The sequence below is a fragment of the Mus musculus genome, chromosome 3 (assembly GCF_000001635.26).
Source record: "Mus musculus strain C57BL/6J chromosome 3, GRCm38.p6 C57BL/6J".
Classification (NCBI taxonomy): Eukaryota; Metazoa; Chordata; class Mammalia; order Rodentia; family Muridae; genus Mus; species Mus musculus.
Window position 1 is genome coordinate 89,400,559 of NC_000069.6, and position 11,323 is coordinate 89,411,881.

Sequence of the window (11,323 nt, forward strand, 5' to 3'; positions counted from 1 at the left end):
TTTATTTTGAGACAGATTTCTTATGTACCCAGAGATAGCTTGGAAGTACAGCCCCAGGCTGGTGTCGCACTGGAGACACTCCTGTTTCTGCTTCCTGACTGCCCAGGCATATAGTATTTCTTTAGAAAGTATTTGTTCATTTCTTTTTAGGTAGGGTCTCATTGTGTAGCCCTGGCTCCAATAAGGGGCTAGCCAGGGCTGCACAGTAAGTTCAAAACCAGCCTGGGCTAAAGAGTGGCCCAGTTTCAAAAAAGCAAAATATTTATTTTAGCTGGGCATGGTGGCACACGACTTTAACCCAGCACTCGGGAGGCAGAGGCGGGCGGATTTCTGAGTTTGAGGCCAGCCTGGTCTACAGAGTGAGTTCCAGGACAGCCAGGGCTATACAGAGAAACCCTGTCTTGAAAAAACAAACAAAACAAAAAATCTTTTTTTTTTTTTTTTTGCTTCTTTCACTAATTTTAACATTTGATTATCCAATTCATATTCACTTATTCACTGAAGAATGTGCTGTATAGATCAGGATGGTCTCAAAATCTTCCAGCCTCCGCCTCCCAAGTGCTGGAATTAAAGGTGTGGGTTACCACAACTAGTACATATAGTATCTGTATGACAACAAAAATCAGGCTGTGGTATAGGGAGAGGAGTAGGTACAAAGTCCTGGGTTCAGTCCCCAACACGGAAACTCAACCAACCAACCAACCAACCAGATAACCAACAATAAAAACAGGCCCAGAGAAAAAGGAGCTAACTAAGCAAAAGGCCAAAAAAGAGCTGGCTCCAGGAGATGGGGCAGAGAGCTATATACTACCTACGGGTCAGTGCTGCAGGTAAGAGGTGGGCAATGGCTAGGCCAAAGAGTGCTACTAAGGGTAAGGGTGGGGATGGGGGTGGGGTGGGGATGGCGCATGAACAAGTTGATGTATACGCATGTGCACAGGCTGCTAACAGTTCAAAGAAAGCAAGTGCTGGTGGCTGCCAACGGCAAGTCAGGAGGCCATTCACTCACGCAGATTATGTGCTGTCACACGTGTGCTGTGACAGGCTTGAAGGGGTGGTATGACCTCATGGGTGCTTTCTCTTAGGGTGTCTTAGTGTATCTGAACTGGGACTAGCTGAGTACACTTCCCGTGTTCCTTAGGACAGGGAGCTGCCTAGGTCACATCTTCTGGGAAAAGGCTGAGTCTTTGGGTCCTCATCCTAGCATCCCAGGCCTCATAGAATAGGGCTTGCTCCATTCTGTCCTCTCTGCACAAAAGTTGGGAGGAACATGGCTTTTCTGTTTTGCTCTTCCCTCCTGGCAACAGAGATTCAGCAAAGCTGGTTCTTGGTCTCACTACTCCCGAGATCTGTCCTTCTTCCTGCTCTCTGGCTCTAAGCCCTTTCCAAGCACACATGCCCTCATTCCCCTTTGAATGTTCAGAATTTTTGGCCTCGAGGCCTATTTATTATATTTATAGTGGAGTGATTACCAGGCATTTCAGGGGCAGTCCATTCCTAGTTCTTCAAGTACGTGGGTTGGTGGGCTCACTGTGCCAATTTTTGGAGGAATATTAGATCCTGCCGTAGTCTCAATGGAGTCTGAGCCAAGCTCATGCGTACCAGGAGCACAGCAGAGATGGGAGCTGAGGAGAGATTCCCCAGGGTGAGGCAGGTCAGATGGATGGACAGCTCAGAGCAAGGTTCGTGGTTCTTTCTTCAGTTCTTTGTGACCCATCCTTGGTGAAGGCCAGCTGGCTCCAGGAGTCTTAGGGCTATAGAAAAGATGGGAGAGCTGGGCTGCAGGTTCCACCCCAGAAGCTGCAGCCACACCTCCTGAGAGTCTGCCCTCCCCTCCCCACCTGAGGGATGCAGGTCTTGGTGTCAGGGGTGACAGGAGGTGTTCCCTGCCACCATTAATCCAGCAGTTCCTTGATACACCAGCAACAAAGAAGGATGTAGGCGACTTCCTTCAGGGTTCGATACATGCCCTCCCAACCTGTGCCCATTTTAATGACAGGCACCTGGAGGCCAGTGCCTCGAAGGGCATCTCTGAGAGAGAAGGGCAGGGCCTGGGTCAGGGGCTGCGTTGGTGGCCTCATGTGGACAGCAGCTCAGCAGAAGGGTGTGGACACTGCCTTTGGGACCTTTTATTCACTGTCCCCACCCCTTCAGGCCTCATGACTAAAAACAAAGGCTCTAGGGTCTAGCAAAAGAAGGTTCTGGGCCTCTGAGCAGGCTGACTCAGCCTTTCAGACAGGAATGGTGGTTAGGGCGGGCAGGCGGGCTTGGCTGCTCCATCCTCTGTCCTCCACAGCCAGGAAAGCTCAACTTCCCGTCCATGCAGGCAGTGCTCTGCCTGGTTGCCTCCTCTCCTTTGGTGGGCTCTGGCTGTGGTTGACACTGAGACCCATCTGGAGCAGCTCCTTTCTAGTATGTTCTATGTTACTCCTGGACCCCCGAGGGAGCACTGCCAGTTCAGATCTGTCAGCCTCCCTTGACCTCGGACCAGGAAGGCACAGCCAGAGCAACAGGCACCAACAATGGGGTGTGAGGTACACTTTACTGACATGACAGGTAGCCCAGGCCAGCCCCCTTCCCTCTGTCTTGTCCCCAGCTTGTGTGAGATCACATTCTGGAATTTCTCTCCTCATCCTCATTCTCCAGTAGGTATGCTGGACGGTAGACAGGGTGTCCTCCTGGGCTCAGGCACTTCAGGGCCGGATTCTGCGTTGTGTTTTCCCGACTCCCCAGGGATGTGTACCTGGAGTGTTGAGACAGGAGCATGTGGGTGATGTGGGTGATGGGTGGGCTCTCTTTCCCAGCATCCTCTCACCCCAGCCCGTCAACCACCTTACCCTCTGTCATATAGGATGCAGTATGGGACAAACAGCTGCCGCAGAAACTCCCAGATGTTTCTGTAGGTCCAGTCCTGGGAAATGACAATCAGTCACTAGACCTGTCCTCAGCCACACCTACCACACCATCCTGGGGATGGGCCCATCCCAGGTACTTTTGTTCACTTGGCCTTGAGGAGGGCTTGCTATCTGGATCGCTAGTGTACCTTGCTCTGTGTGGGCTCAGTAGAGAGCCAGAGAAAGTCTTTATCCTTTGCCTGATTCTGCTTCCAGTCACCTACCCCCGTGGAGTAAACTCCACATGGATGATGAGGGCTGTGTTCAAGTCTAGAGCTTTCTGCCACAGTAGAACTGTCTAGCCACATGCTCCCTCATATTGCGGGATTCGAAATGTGGCTAGAGGGCTGGAGAGATGGCTCAGTGGTCCCTCCAGAGGTCCTAAGTTAATTCCCAGCAACCTCAGGGTGGCTTACAACCATCTATAATGAGATCTGATGCCCTCTTCTTGTGTGTCTTAAGATAGCTTATAGTTGTACATAAAATAAATACATAAAATAAACAAATAAGTAAATCTTAAAGAAAAGAAATGTGGCTAGGATAACTTAAGAAGTGAGTTTGGGGGCTGGAGAGATGGCTCAGAGGTTAAGAGCACTGATTGCTCTTCCAGAGGACCCAGGATCAGTTCCTAACACCCACATAGTGACTACAATCACCTGTATCTCCAGTTCTAGGGTACTGACTCCCTCTTCTGGCCTCCTCAAGCACTCAGTATGCATATGGTAGCCAGACATACATGCGGAGAAAACACCCATACACATAAAATATTGGCCTAATTTTTCTTCTCCCCTTCCCTTCCTGCTTTTCCTTTCTCTCTTCCTTTCTTCCTAGCAGGGTCCTACTGTGTAGTTCAGGCAGTTCTCAAGATGGCCATCCTCCTGCCTTATCTTCCCACCTGCTGGGAGTTGAGGTGTGTACTAGGCATGTCTTACACATCTTAGGCTATCCTTTCACTAACTGCTGAGCTGGGAATGACCTGAACGTCTGTCCTCCCAAGTCCAGAGCGATCTGTACTTAGAGTGGTGATGGGCAGGCTTGGGCAGGCGTGGTGGTAGAGCCTGAACCCGAGGCTTTGTGCATCTAAGGAGGCACTTCACCTGCTCAGCTACATCCTCCTGTTATGTGGTACTAGGAATTGAACCTATAGCTTTATACAAGCTAGGCAAGGACTCACCCAAGCCCATCCCTGGCTCTTAGAATTGACATTTAAATTTTATCTAATTAAAAAAAAAATGACACTGGGCACTTGGGAGGCAGAGGCAGATGAATTTCTGAGTTCGAGGCCAGCCTGGTCTACAGAGTGAGTTCCAGGACAGCCAGGGCTACACAGAGAAACCCTGTCTCGAAAAACAAAACAAAACAAGACATTATGAGTCACTTGCCATAAATTTCATCTTCTGAAAGTAAATAATTCAGGGCTTTTGTTTTTTTGAGACAGCGTTTCAACCAGGCTTGGCTTGAACTCACACAATCCTCCTACCTCGGCCTCTCAGTGGTTTTAGTAATTTGTATTTTTTTCTTTCTATTTTTGAAATAGCATCTCATGGTTAGACTGGCCTCAAGCTTACTGTGTAGCCAAGGCTTTCCTTGAACCTTAAAAAAAAAATTATTTGTGTTTTTTTTTTTGGGGGGGGGAGGCGGGGAATGTGTGAGGTCAAAGGGCAAGTTGTGGGAGTCAGTTCTCTTCTGCCATATCGGTCCTGGAGATAAAAGCGAGGCCATCAGGCCTGGCAGCCTTCACTGTGCCTTCACTGGCTGAGCCATTTTGCCAACCCTGGCCTTAAACTTCTAATTCTACTGAAGGCTGAAATTATAGGCACAGGTACATGATCTTCAGGTGTGCTAAGCAAGCGCTATGTCAAACGAACTACATCCTCAGCCCCATAATCTGTATTTCAGTTAAATTACAATTTAAGTATGAACAAATGACTACTATCGTATTGAATAGCACAGGCCCAGGTCACTGTTTTTTCCACAGGGAGAAGCACACTGCCTGCCACTTAATTGGTTAAAAGGATGAATGCCCAGCACTGCCTGCCTTGGGAGACTGGGCGCCTTGGCTCTAGCCTTCTCACAGCGGGCATTGGGAAGGTTTAGGGACCGGAGGCCAACAATCCTGTCACATTACCAGCAGCGGGTTGATTCTCATGAATGAAGGCCAGCCAGGGTCGGTGGGACTGAAATGGCTGAGGCTACAGGAGTAGGGGTCAGTCCGTCGAGTGCCCATCAGGACAGCCTCCAGCTGGGGGTGCTTTTCCTGAAGCTCACCCAGGGCCTGCTTCATGTTACCCTCGGCTTCTAACACCTGGAGATTATACCTTAGGGAGGAAGAGAACAGAGATGAGGACCAGGGTAGATTCTACCAAGGTCCTCCGGGAGCCCGATCCTCTAGGTCCCAATACCTCTTGATGGTGTCCTGCAGAAACTGTTCCAACTCAGGGAAGGGCGAGATGCTACGAATGTACAGGATCTGGAGAGGTTTTGGAACATCAGGAAATTTTCTGGGGAGAGTAAGGATCCACAGACTTGCCAGTATGGAGAAGAAAATTGCTCTCCAGGGAGGTCAGGGTTCTCTTTGGCACCCATGCTCTCTCCCTCTTTCTTATCCTTTCCACCCAGCAAACTCAGACCCAATTCCTGAGAAGCCCACCCTGACCTCTTATCCTTTTGCTTTGAGGCCGGGTCTTGCTGCAGAGCTCAGGCTGTAATTGAATATGTAGCAGCTGGCCTCAAACTTGCAGTATTTCTGCTTCAGCATCCCGAGGGCTGGGATTATAGGCATGTGCCAGTTTGCCTAGTTCATTCTGACCTCAAACCCAAGCATCAGTTCTGTTATTACAAGATTAAAAAACTCCCCTTGCCCCAAGGGAAAAAAACAACTGGGTTTCACTGGCTTTTTATGTTGTCCAGGATAGCCTCAAAATCATAGCAATACGCCTGCCTCTACTGCCTCTGTTAGGGTTGAAGGCATGAACCACCACAGCCAGCTGAGATTTTATTTTATTTTTTTAAAGATAGGGCTTTAAAAAAACTTATGGGATCTGGGCGTGGTGGCACACGCCTTTAATCCCAGCACTTGGGAGGCAGAGACAGGCTGATTTCTGAGTTCGAGGCCAGCCTGGTCTACAAAGTGAGTTCCAGGACAGCCAGGGCTATACAGAGAAACCCTGTCTTGAAAAACCAAAAAAAAAAAAAAAAAAAAAAAAAAAACCAAACCAAACCAAAAAACTTATGGGGGCTGGAGAGATGGTTCAGCAGTTAAGAGCACTAACTGCTCCTCCAGAGGTTCTGAGTTCAATTCCCAGCAAAGACATGGTGGTTCACAACCATCTGTAATGGGATCTGATGCCCTCTTCTGGTGTGTCTGAAGATAGCAACAGTGTATTCATATACATTAAATGAATAAATAAATCTTAAACAAACAAACAAACAAAAAACTCAAGGGCCGAAGAGTTCACTCAGCAGTTAAAAGCACTTTTTGCTCTTGGGGAAGATCTGGGTTCCATTCCCAGAATTCACATGGTAACTCACAACCCAACCATCTGTAAGTCCTGGCACTGAGGATGGATCCAACACCCTCTTCTGACTAACGCACGTACTAGGTGCTTACACATACAAAACACTCCCCAGGCTAGCCTCCAGCTCCTGAGCTCAGATGAAGCAACCTCACTCCCTGACTGCTGGGGCTGCAACCACGCCAGGTTCTATGACTGCCAGTAAATCTCACCTCCCCAGCTGGACTGTTGACTTCCCTGTGGTTGACTACACACCTAGACCTGGGGCCAGACATATGCCAGATGTTCAATGAGTACGGGGGAAACGGCACTGGCTGATCACCTAGCTACCTTCCTCTCAAGCACCACCTGTGCACGCTGACGCTGTGCTTTCTGGGGTGGGGAGCTGGAGAGGTTTCAGGTGGGTCTTTCTGAGGCCTTAGCTCCCAGGGGTAGGCTTACCTCTGCACGGCTGCATGGAAGAGGTGCAGGAGTGCGGTGCAGTCCTTGCCCCCATTGAAGCCCACGCAGAGCTGGGAGAGATGGTACTGAGCCAGGGCAGTCTCGATGGTCTGTAGGGCACCTGCTACCTTCTTCCCCAGACAAGAGCCTGCCATGCAGGCAGGGAAGAGAACGTCAGCTAGGTATACAAGAAGGCTAGCAAGGTATCCATGGCTGTTAAAGAAGTCATGTGACCCTTGCTTAAAGACTTTCATGATTGTCCTGGTGTTCTGCGGGTAAATCTAAACTCTTCCGTGCTGCCCTGCATCTTCTGTCTCCCTGCTTGCTCTTCGAGCCCCCCTCACATGACCATGTTTTTAGTCTTTCCTCCCAGGCAGAGACTGAGGGCTGCTCTGGCTCCCTTCATTCTCCACAGCCCTACCTGCTTCCTGCCAGTCTCTTTCCACATTGTTTGCTCCTGCCTACCTCTAGGTGCGACCAAATCCCTATCTCTCAGAGAGCCGCATTAGTCCAGAGAACCCTTCTCCTTCCCCAGATCAAAGCTGGTCTCTCTGGTGTGGAGTTCTGGAATCCATTTCAGAATCACATCTCACCTATACAACCACCCGTTTACCAGCTAATCCGTTTTGTAGAGCACAACAGTTCTGACAAGCTATACCAACCGTGACCCCCCCAGCGCAGCGCTGGTGAGAGGATGTATCAATAGTTATTGGGGAAATGAACAAAGCAACCTTTTTCTTGCATCTGTGGGAAGGCCTCTGAAAAGCATTATTATTATTTTTGTTTGTTTTTTTGGTTTTTTTCGAGACAGGGTTTCTCTGTATAGCTCTGGCTGTCCTGGAACTCACTTTGTAGACCAGGCTGGCCTCAAACTCAGAAATCCTCCTGTCTCTGCCTCCCGAGTGCTGGGATTAAAGGCATGCGCTACCACCGCCCGGCCTCTGAAAGCATTATTAAACCTAGAGGAGAACCCAGACTCTGGTCCACACTGCTTTCCCCTAGGAGACTCCTACCTGACTCCGCGAGTTTGTACACAGCCTCACCAGCCTTCTCAACAGCATCGGGCTGGTAGGGGACCAGTGATCCTTGGGGCAGACGTGCAGTCAGATAGGCCAGACATTCCTCCAAGGGCTCTTTTTCCTCGGAGTCTAGAATCAGCTTCACTTGAAAGTAGTTGCTGCTCCAGTCAGGGTAGGAACCCAGGCTAAGCCTACGCCCAAAGTGGGCCTGAGCCTCCGACAGGATGGGGGCGATAGAGCCCTCTGACGCGGCCACATACAACTCCTTCAGGTGGAACTGCACAGCTGTGTTTTGGAACAGCCCTTTCAGTCCCTCCAAAACTCGTCGCAGAAGCTCCGGAATTCCTGGGAAGAGGTAGACATTTCGGACAGAGACCAGCGGGAATCTGAAGGGGTGGCCGGTTCGAGGATCTGTACCGTAATGCAGGCGGGCAGAGGAGGGCACCATCGACAGCTTCTCCCAACCCTCCCCTCCTAGGGTTTTGATGGCTGCTTGGAGCTCAGGGTGTGGTTTGAGCTCCTCCCCAAAAGCCTGTGCCACTGCCTCAAAGGTAACATCATCATGAGTGGGGCCGATGCCCCCCGCGGTGAGGACGTGAGTGAAGCGCCTGGAGAATGAGTTGACCTCGGATGCAATGGTGGCTACTTCATCAGGCACAACAGAGACTCGGCAAACCTGGACCCCCAGGGAGCGCAGGGTCCGGCAAAGAAAGTAAGTGTTGGTATCTTGCGTGTGTCCCTAGGGATTGAGGGAAAGACAAGATTGTCAGTGCTGGGGAATGAAGGGCAGATGGGGAGGTAGCTACATCTGTCTAGTGATGGAGCGCTGGGTTTTGGAGGGGGATACTGCCAGGGAGCCTGGAATGGGAGTAAGAACGAGAAACCAAATTGAATGTAGAGAAGAAGGGATTCTCCCTGGGGCTACTTGGCTGTCATTCGTCCTGACCTCACTTGGATTTATAGATTTCATAGTCAGTTCTGCACTTTGAGCTTGACTTGATATAGACTCAATCATTAATTCTGTGGGGCTCTTTGGACTTGGTCACCGACCCCAACAGTTTGAGTTTTAGTCCCTGGCTTCAGGTTCATACTGAGCAGCCTCACCACGACCCTGGTTGCTTTGCTCAGTGATATCTCAGATGTAGTCATGGTCAGTTAGGCCTTTCATTTCAATCAACCCCACTTCTAAAACCTCTCCCATCTTCTCTCCTCCACATTCTCACTTCCTTAGAGTCTTTTTCCTGGGTGATGTTGACAGGCTCTGGGCCAACCTCCAGTCTCCCACACATCCATCCCCTACCCCCCCCCCAGTGTTCCACTCCCCCCAGTCCTCAATCCTCTCCACTATGCTCTGCTCCCTGCCTTATAAGTAACTTTTTTTAATGCGTCACTGTGTTCGCTAAATCACTTCTGTGCTCAGAAACATGTTGGCTCCAATTGCATACAGAATAAAGTTCAAATTCTTTTGCAATCATTAAAGCTGGCTGGCTATACTGTGTGCCCTATCTTCTTTCCTAGCCTTAGCTTCTACTTTTCTCTCTCTACAGGGGGGATGAGTAGTTAAAGAGTTTGTGTTGGACTCTGTCTCCAAATAAAATAAATGAAAAGTTTGTGTTCTGGAGCCGAAGAGCTGGCTTAGTAGCCAAGAGTGCTTGCCTCTGTTCCAGAGGACCCAAGCTTGGTTCCCAGACTGGTTGGGCAGCTCGTAACAGCCTTAAGTCCCACTCCATGGAATCTATAACTTCTGACCTCTGTGGGCACTCCCCCACCCCAACATACAGATATATAAACATAAAATTAAAAATTTTAAGCCTGGCATGGTGGCATACATCTTTAATCCCAGCACCCCAGAGGCAGAGGCAGAGGCAGGTGAATTTCTGTGAGTTTAAAACCAGTCTAGTTTACATAAAACAAGAGCTCTAAGCCAGCCAGGGATACCCAGTCAGACTCTGTCTCAGGTTTGTGTTCTGGAGTAAGGAAGAATTGGGCTAGAATCCTATCTCTTCCACTATTTTCCTTTTTTAATTTATTTTGAGACAGGGTTTCTCTGTGTAGCCCTGGCTGTTCTGGAACTGGCTATGTAGATCAGGCTGGCCTCGAACTCACAAAGATCCACTTGCCTCTGTCTCCCAAGTGCTGGAGGTTAAGGCATGTATCACTTTGTTCCTAGGACTTTGTAGGCTTGTGATCTGGGGTAAGTTTCCTAACCTCCTTGAGGCTGTTTCATAATTTATAGAGATCTGTAATAAAAACCCCAATTTCATGGAATTTTTGAAGTTTGTAAGGCCACATGTGATATAGTTAAGTGCAGACCAGCCTCTGGTAGACACTAAAAAAGATCAGGGTAACTATTACTGTTGCCAACCCATGCTTGCCACATCCTCTAACAGCACCCTGGCCGTCCAGAATAGAGTCCTTTCTTCTCTTACCTTCCTTCTAGCTCGCCTATCCAGCCTGCTGAGCTTCCTCTACTTGCTGTGCCACCTGTCACTTGTTATGTGGCTACTCTGCCCCCAGTCATACTTCGTAGCAAGTTGTAGGAAAGTTACTACCCATCTTTCAACAGAAACACTCAACCGAAGGGTCACTTTTCCTCCAATGTGTTAGGACTCACTCCAGGGCCGGACTTTGGCAAGAAAGGGGATTCCTACTCCGGTTTCCCTCCTTTCACCGTAAAGAGTCCACGACAATAGAATGCCACACTCTTCCCCTCTTCCGTTCCAGACACACCTTAAGGATCTCATCTCCAACAATGATGATGCCTGCTGTCACGCTGCGCCCTGATCCTGGGGGCAGTTCAGAGGCCCTAGATGCCATGGTCCTGCCCTCTGTGCTCTTTTGCAAGGCTTTCCAGTAGCCACTCAGAACCCCAAATTGGGGCCGTATGTACTGAGAGGCCGCCAGGTCTACAGGATGCAGGAGGCCATACCCTGAGTTCCGGGGTTGAGGGAACCTGGAAGAGCCAGAAAGGACAATGAAGACGTCAGGAGTGTACCTTCTTCCTAGAGGAAGGAAGGCTCAATCTTCTTTAGTCACCCTTACTCCGGCCTCTTTAACATACTCTTAAGCCCCAGGTTCCTAAAAACGTCTCGATTCCTATTCCTTTAAAGTGCCATGTTTTCCCAAGACCTACCACTTTAGATATCTCCGTCTGCCGAGCAGGTTTAAAATTTGCCCTATCTTGGGTATATCTGCACCTTTAAATGTCTCTTCTCTTCGGATCACCTGTCCCTTTAAATGTCTACCTTATTCTGGGCCTTAGGGTCCCTTTAAATGCATTTCTTTCCTCCCTCCGCCAATGACCAGGGCTCAACCTACTTCTGCACCCTTTCTATCCCGAGATCTCTTTTTCTCACCAGGCTTCAGATCACTGATCTCGTATCATCCCACCTCTATTTTGCCCCCTGCACAGGGTCATTCGCTCTTTCCTTTCCGCATGTCCTAGGACAGCTTC

General features: G+C 49.4%; 2 protein-coding genes across 5 annotated transcripts; both read right to left on the reverse strand.

Moving 5' to 3' along the window:
- Window positions 1–1,337: 1,337 nt before the first annotated feature.
- On the reverse strand, window positions 1,338–2,092 carry Lenep (lens epithelial protein). Its single transcript, NM_020517.4, has 2 exons — window positions 1,842–2,092; window positions 1,338–1,754 (listed from the first exon to the last, which is right to left on the reverse strand). The coding sequence occupies exon 1, from the start codon at window positions 2,079–2,081 to the stop codon at window positions 1,896–1,898; it is 186 nt and encodes a 61-aa protein (NP_065263.1). The 5' UTR covers window positions 2,082–2,092; the 3' UTR covers window positions 1,338–1,754; window positions 1,842–1,895.
- A 22-nt stretch (window positions 2,093–2,114) lies between these two features.
- On the reverse strand, window positions 2,115–11,323 carry Flad1 (flavin adenine dinucleotide synthetase 1). Of its 4 annotated transcripts, none has more exons than NR_155545.1 (8): window positions 11,226–11,323; window positions 10,600–10,822; window positions 7,864–8,608; window positions 6,851–6,998; window positions 5,297–5,364; window positions 5,023–5,212; window positions 2,838–2,911; window positions 2,115–2,743 (listed from the first exon to the last, which is right to left on the reverse strand). NR_155545.1 is itself a non-coding variant. In NM_177041.4 (8 exons), the coding sequence occupies exons 2-8, from the start codon at window positions 10,684–10,686 to the stop codon at window positions 2,608–2,610; spliced, it is 1,479 nt and encodes a 492-aa protein (NP_796015.2). In that variant the 5' UTR covers window positions 10,687–10,822; window positions 11,226–11,323; the 3' UTR covers window positions 2,115–2,607. The 4 variants fall into 4 exon arrangements, 3 of the variants coding, with proteins under 3 accessions (NP_796015.2, NP_001349304.1, NP_001349305.1); NM_177041.4 differs by having other exon boundaries at window positions 5,297–5,395; NM_001362375.1 differs by having other exon boundaries at window positions 5,297–5,395; window positions 11,188–11,323.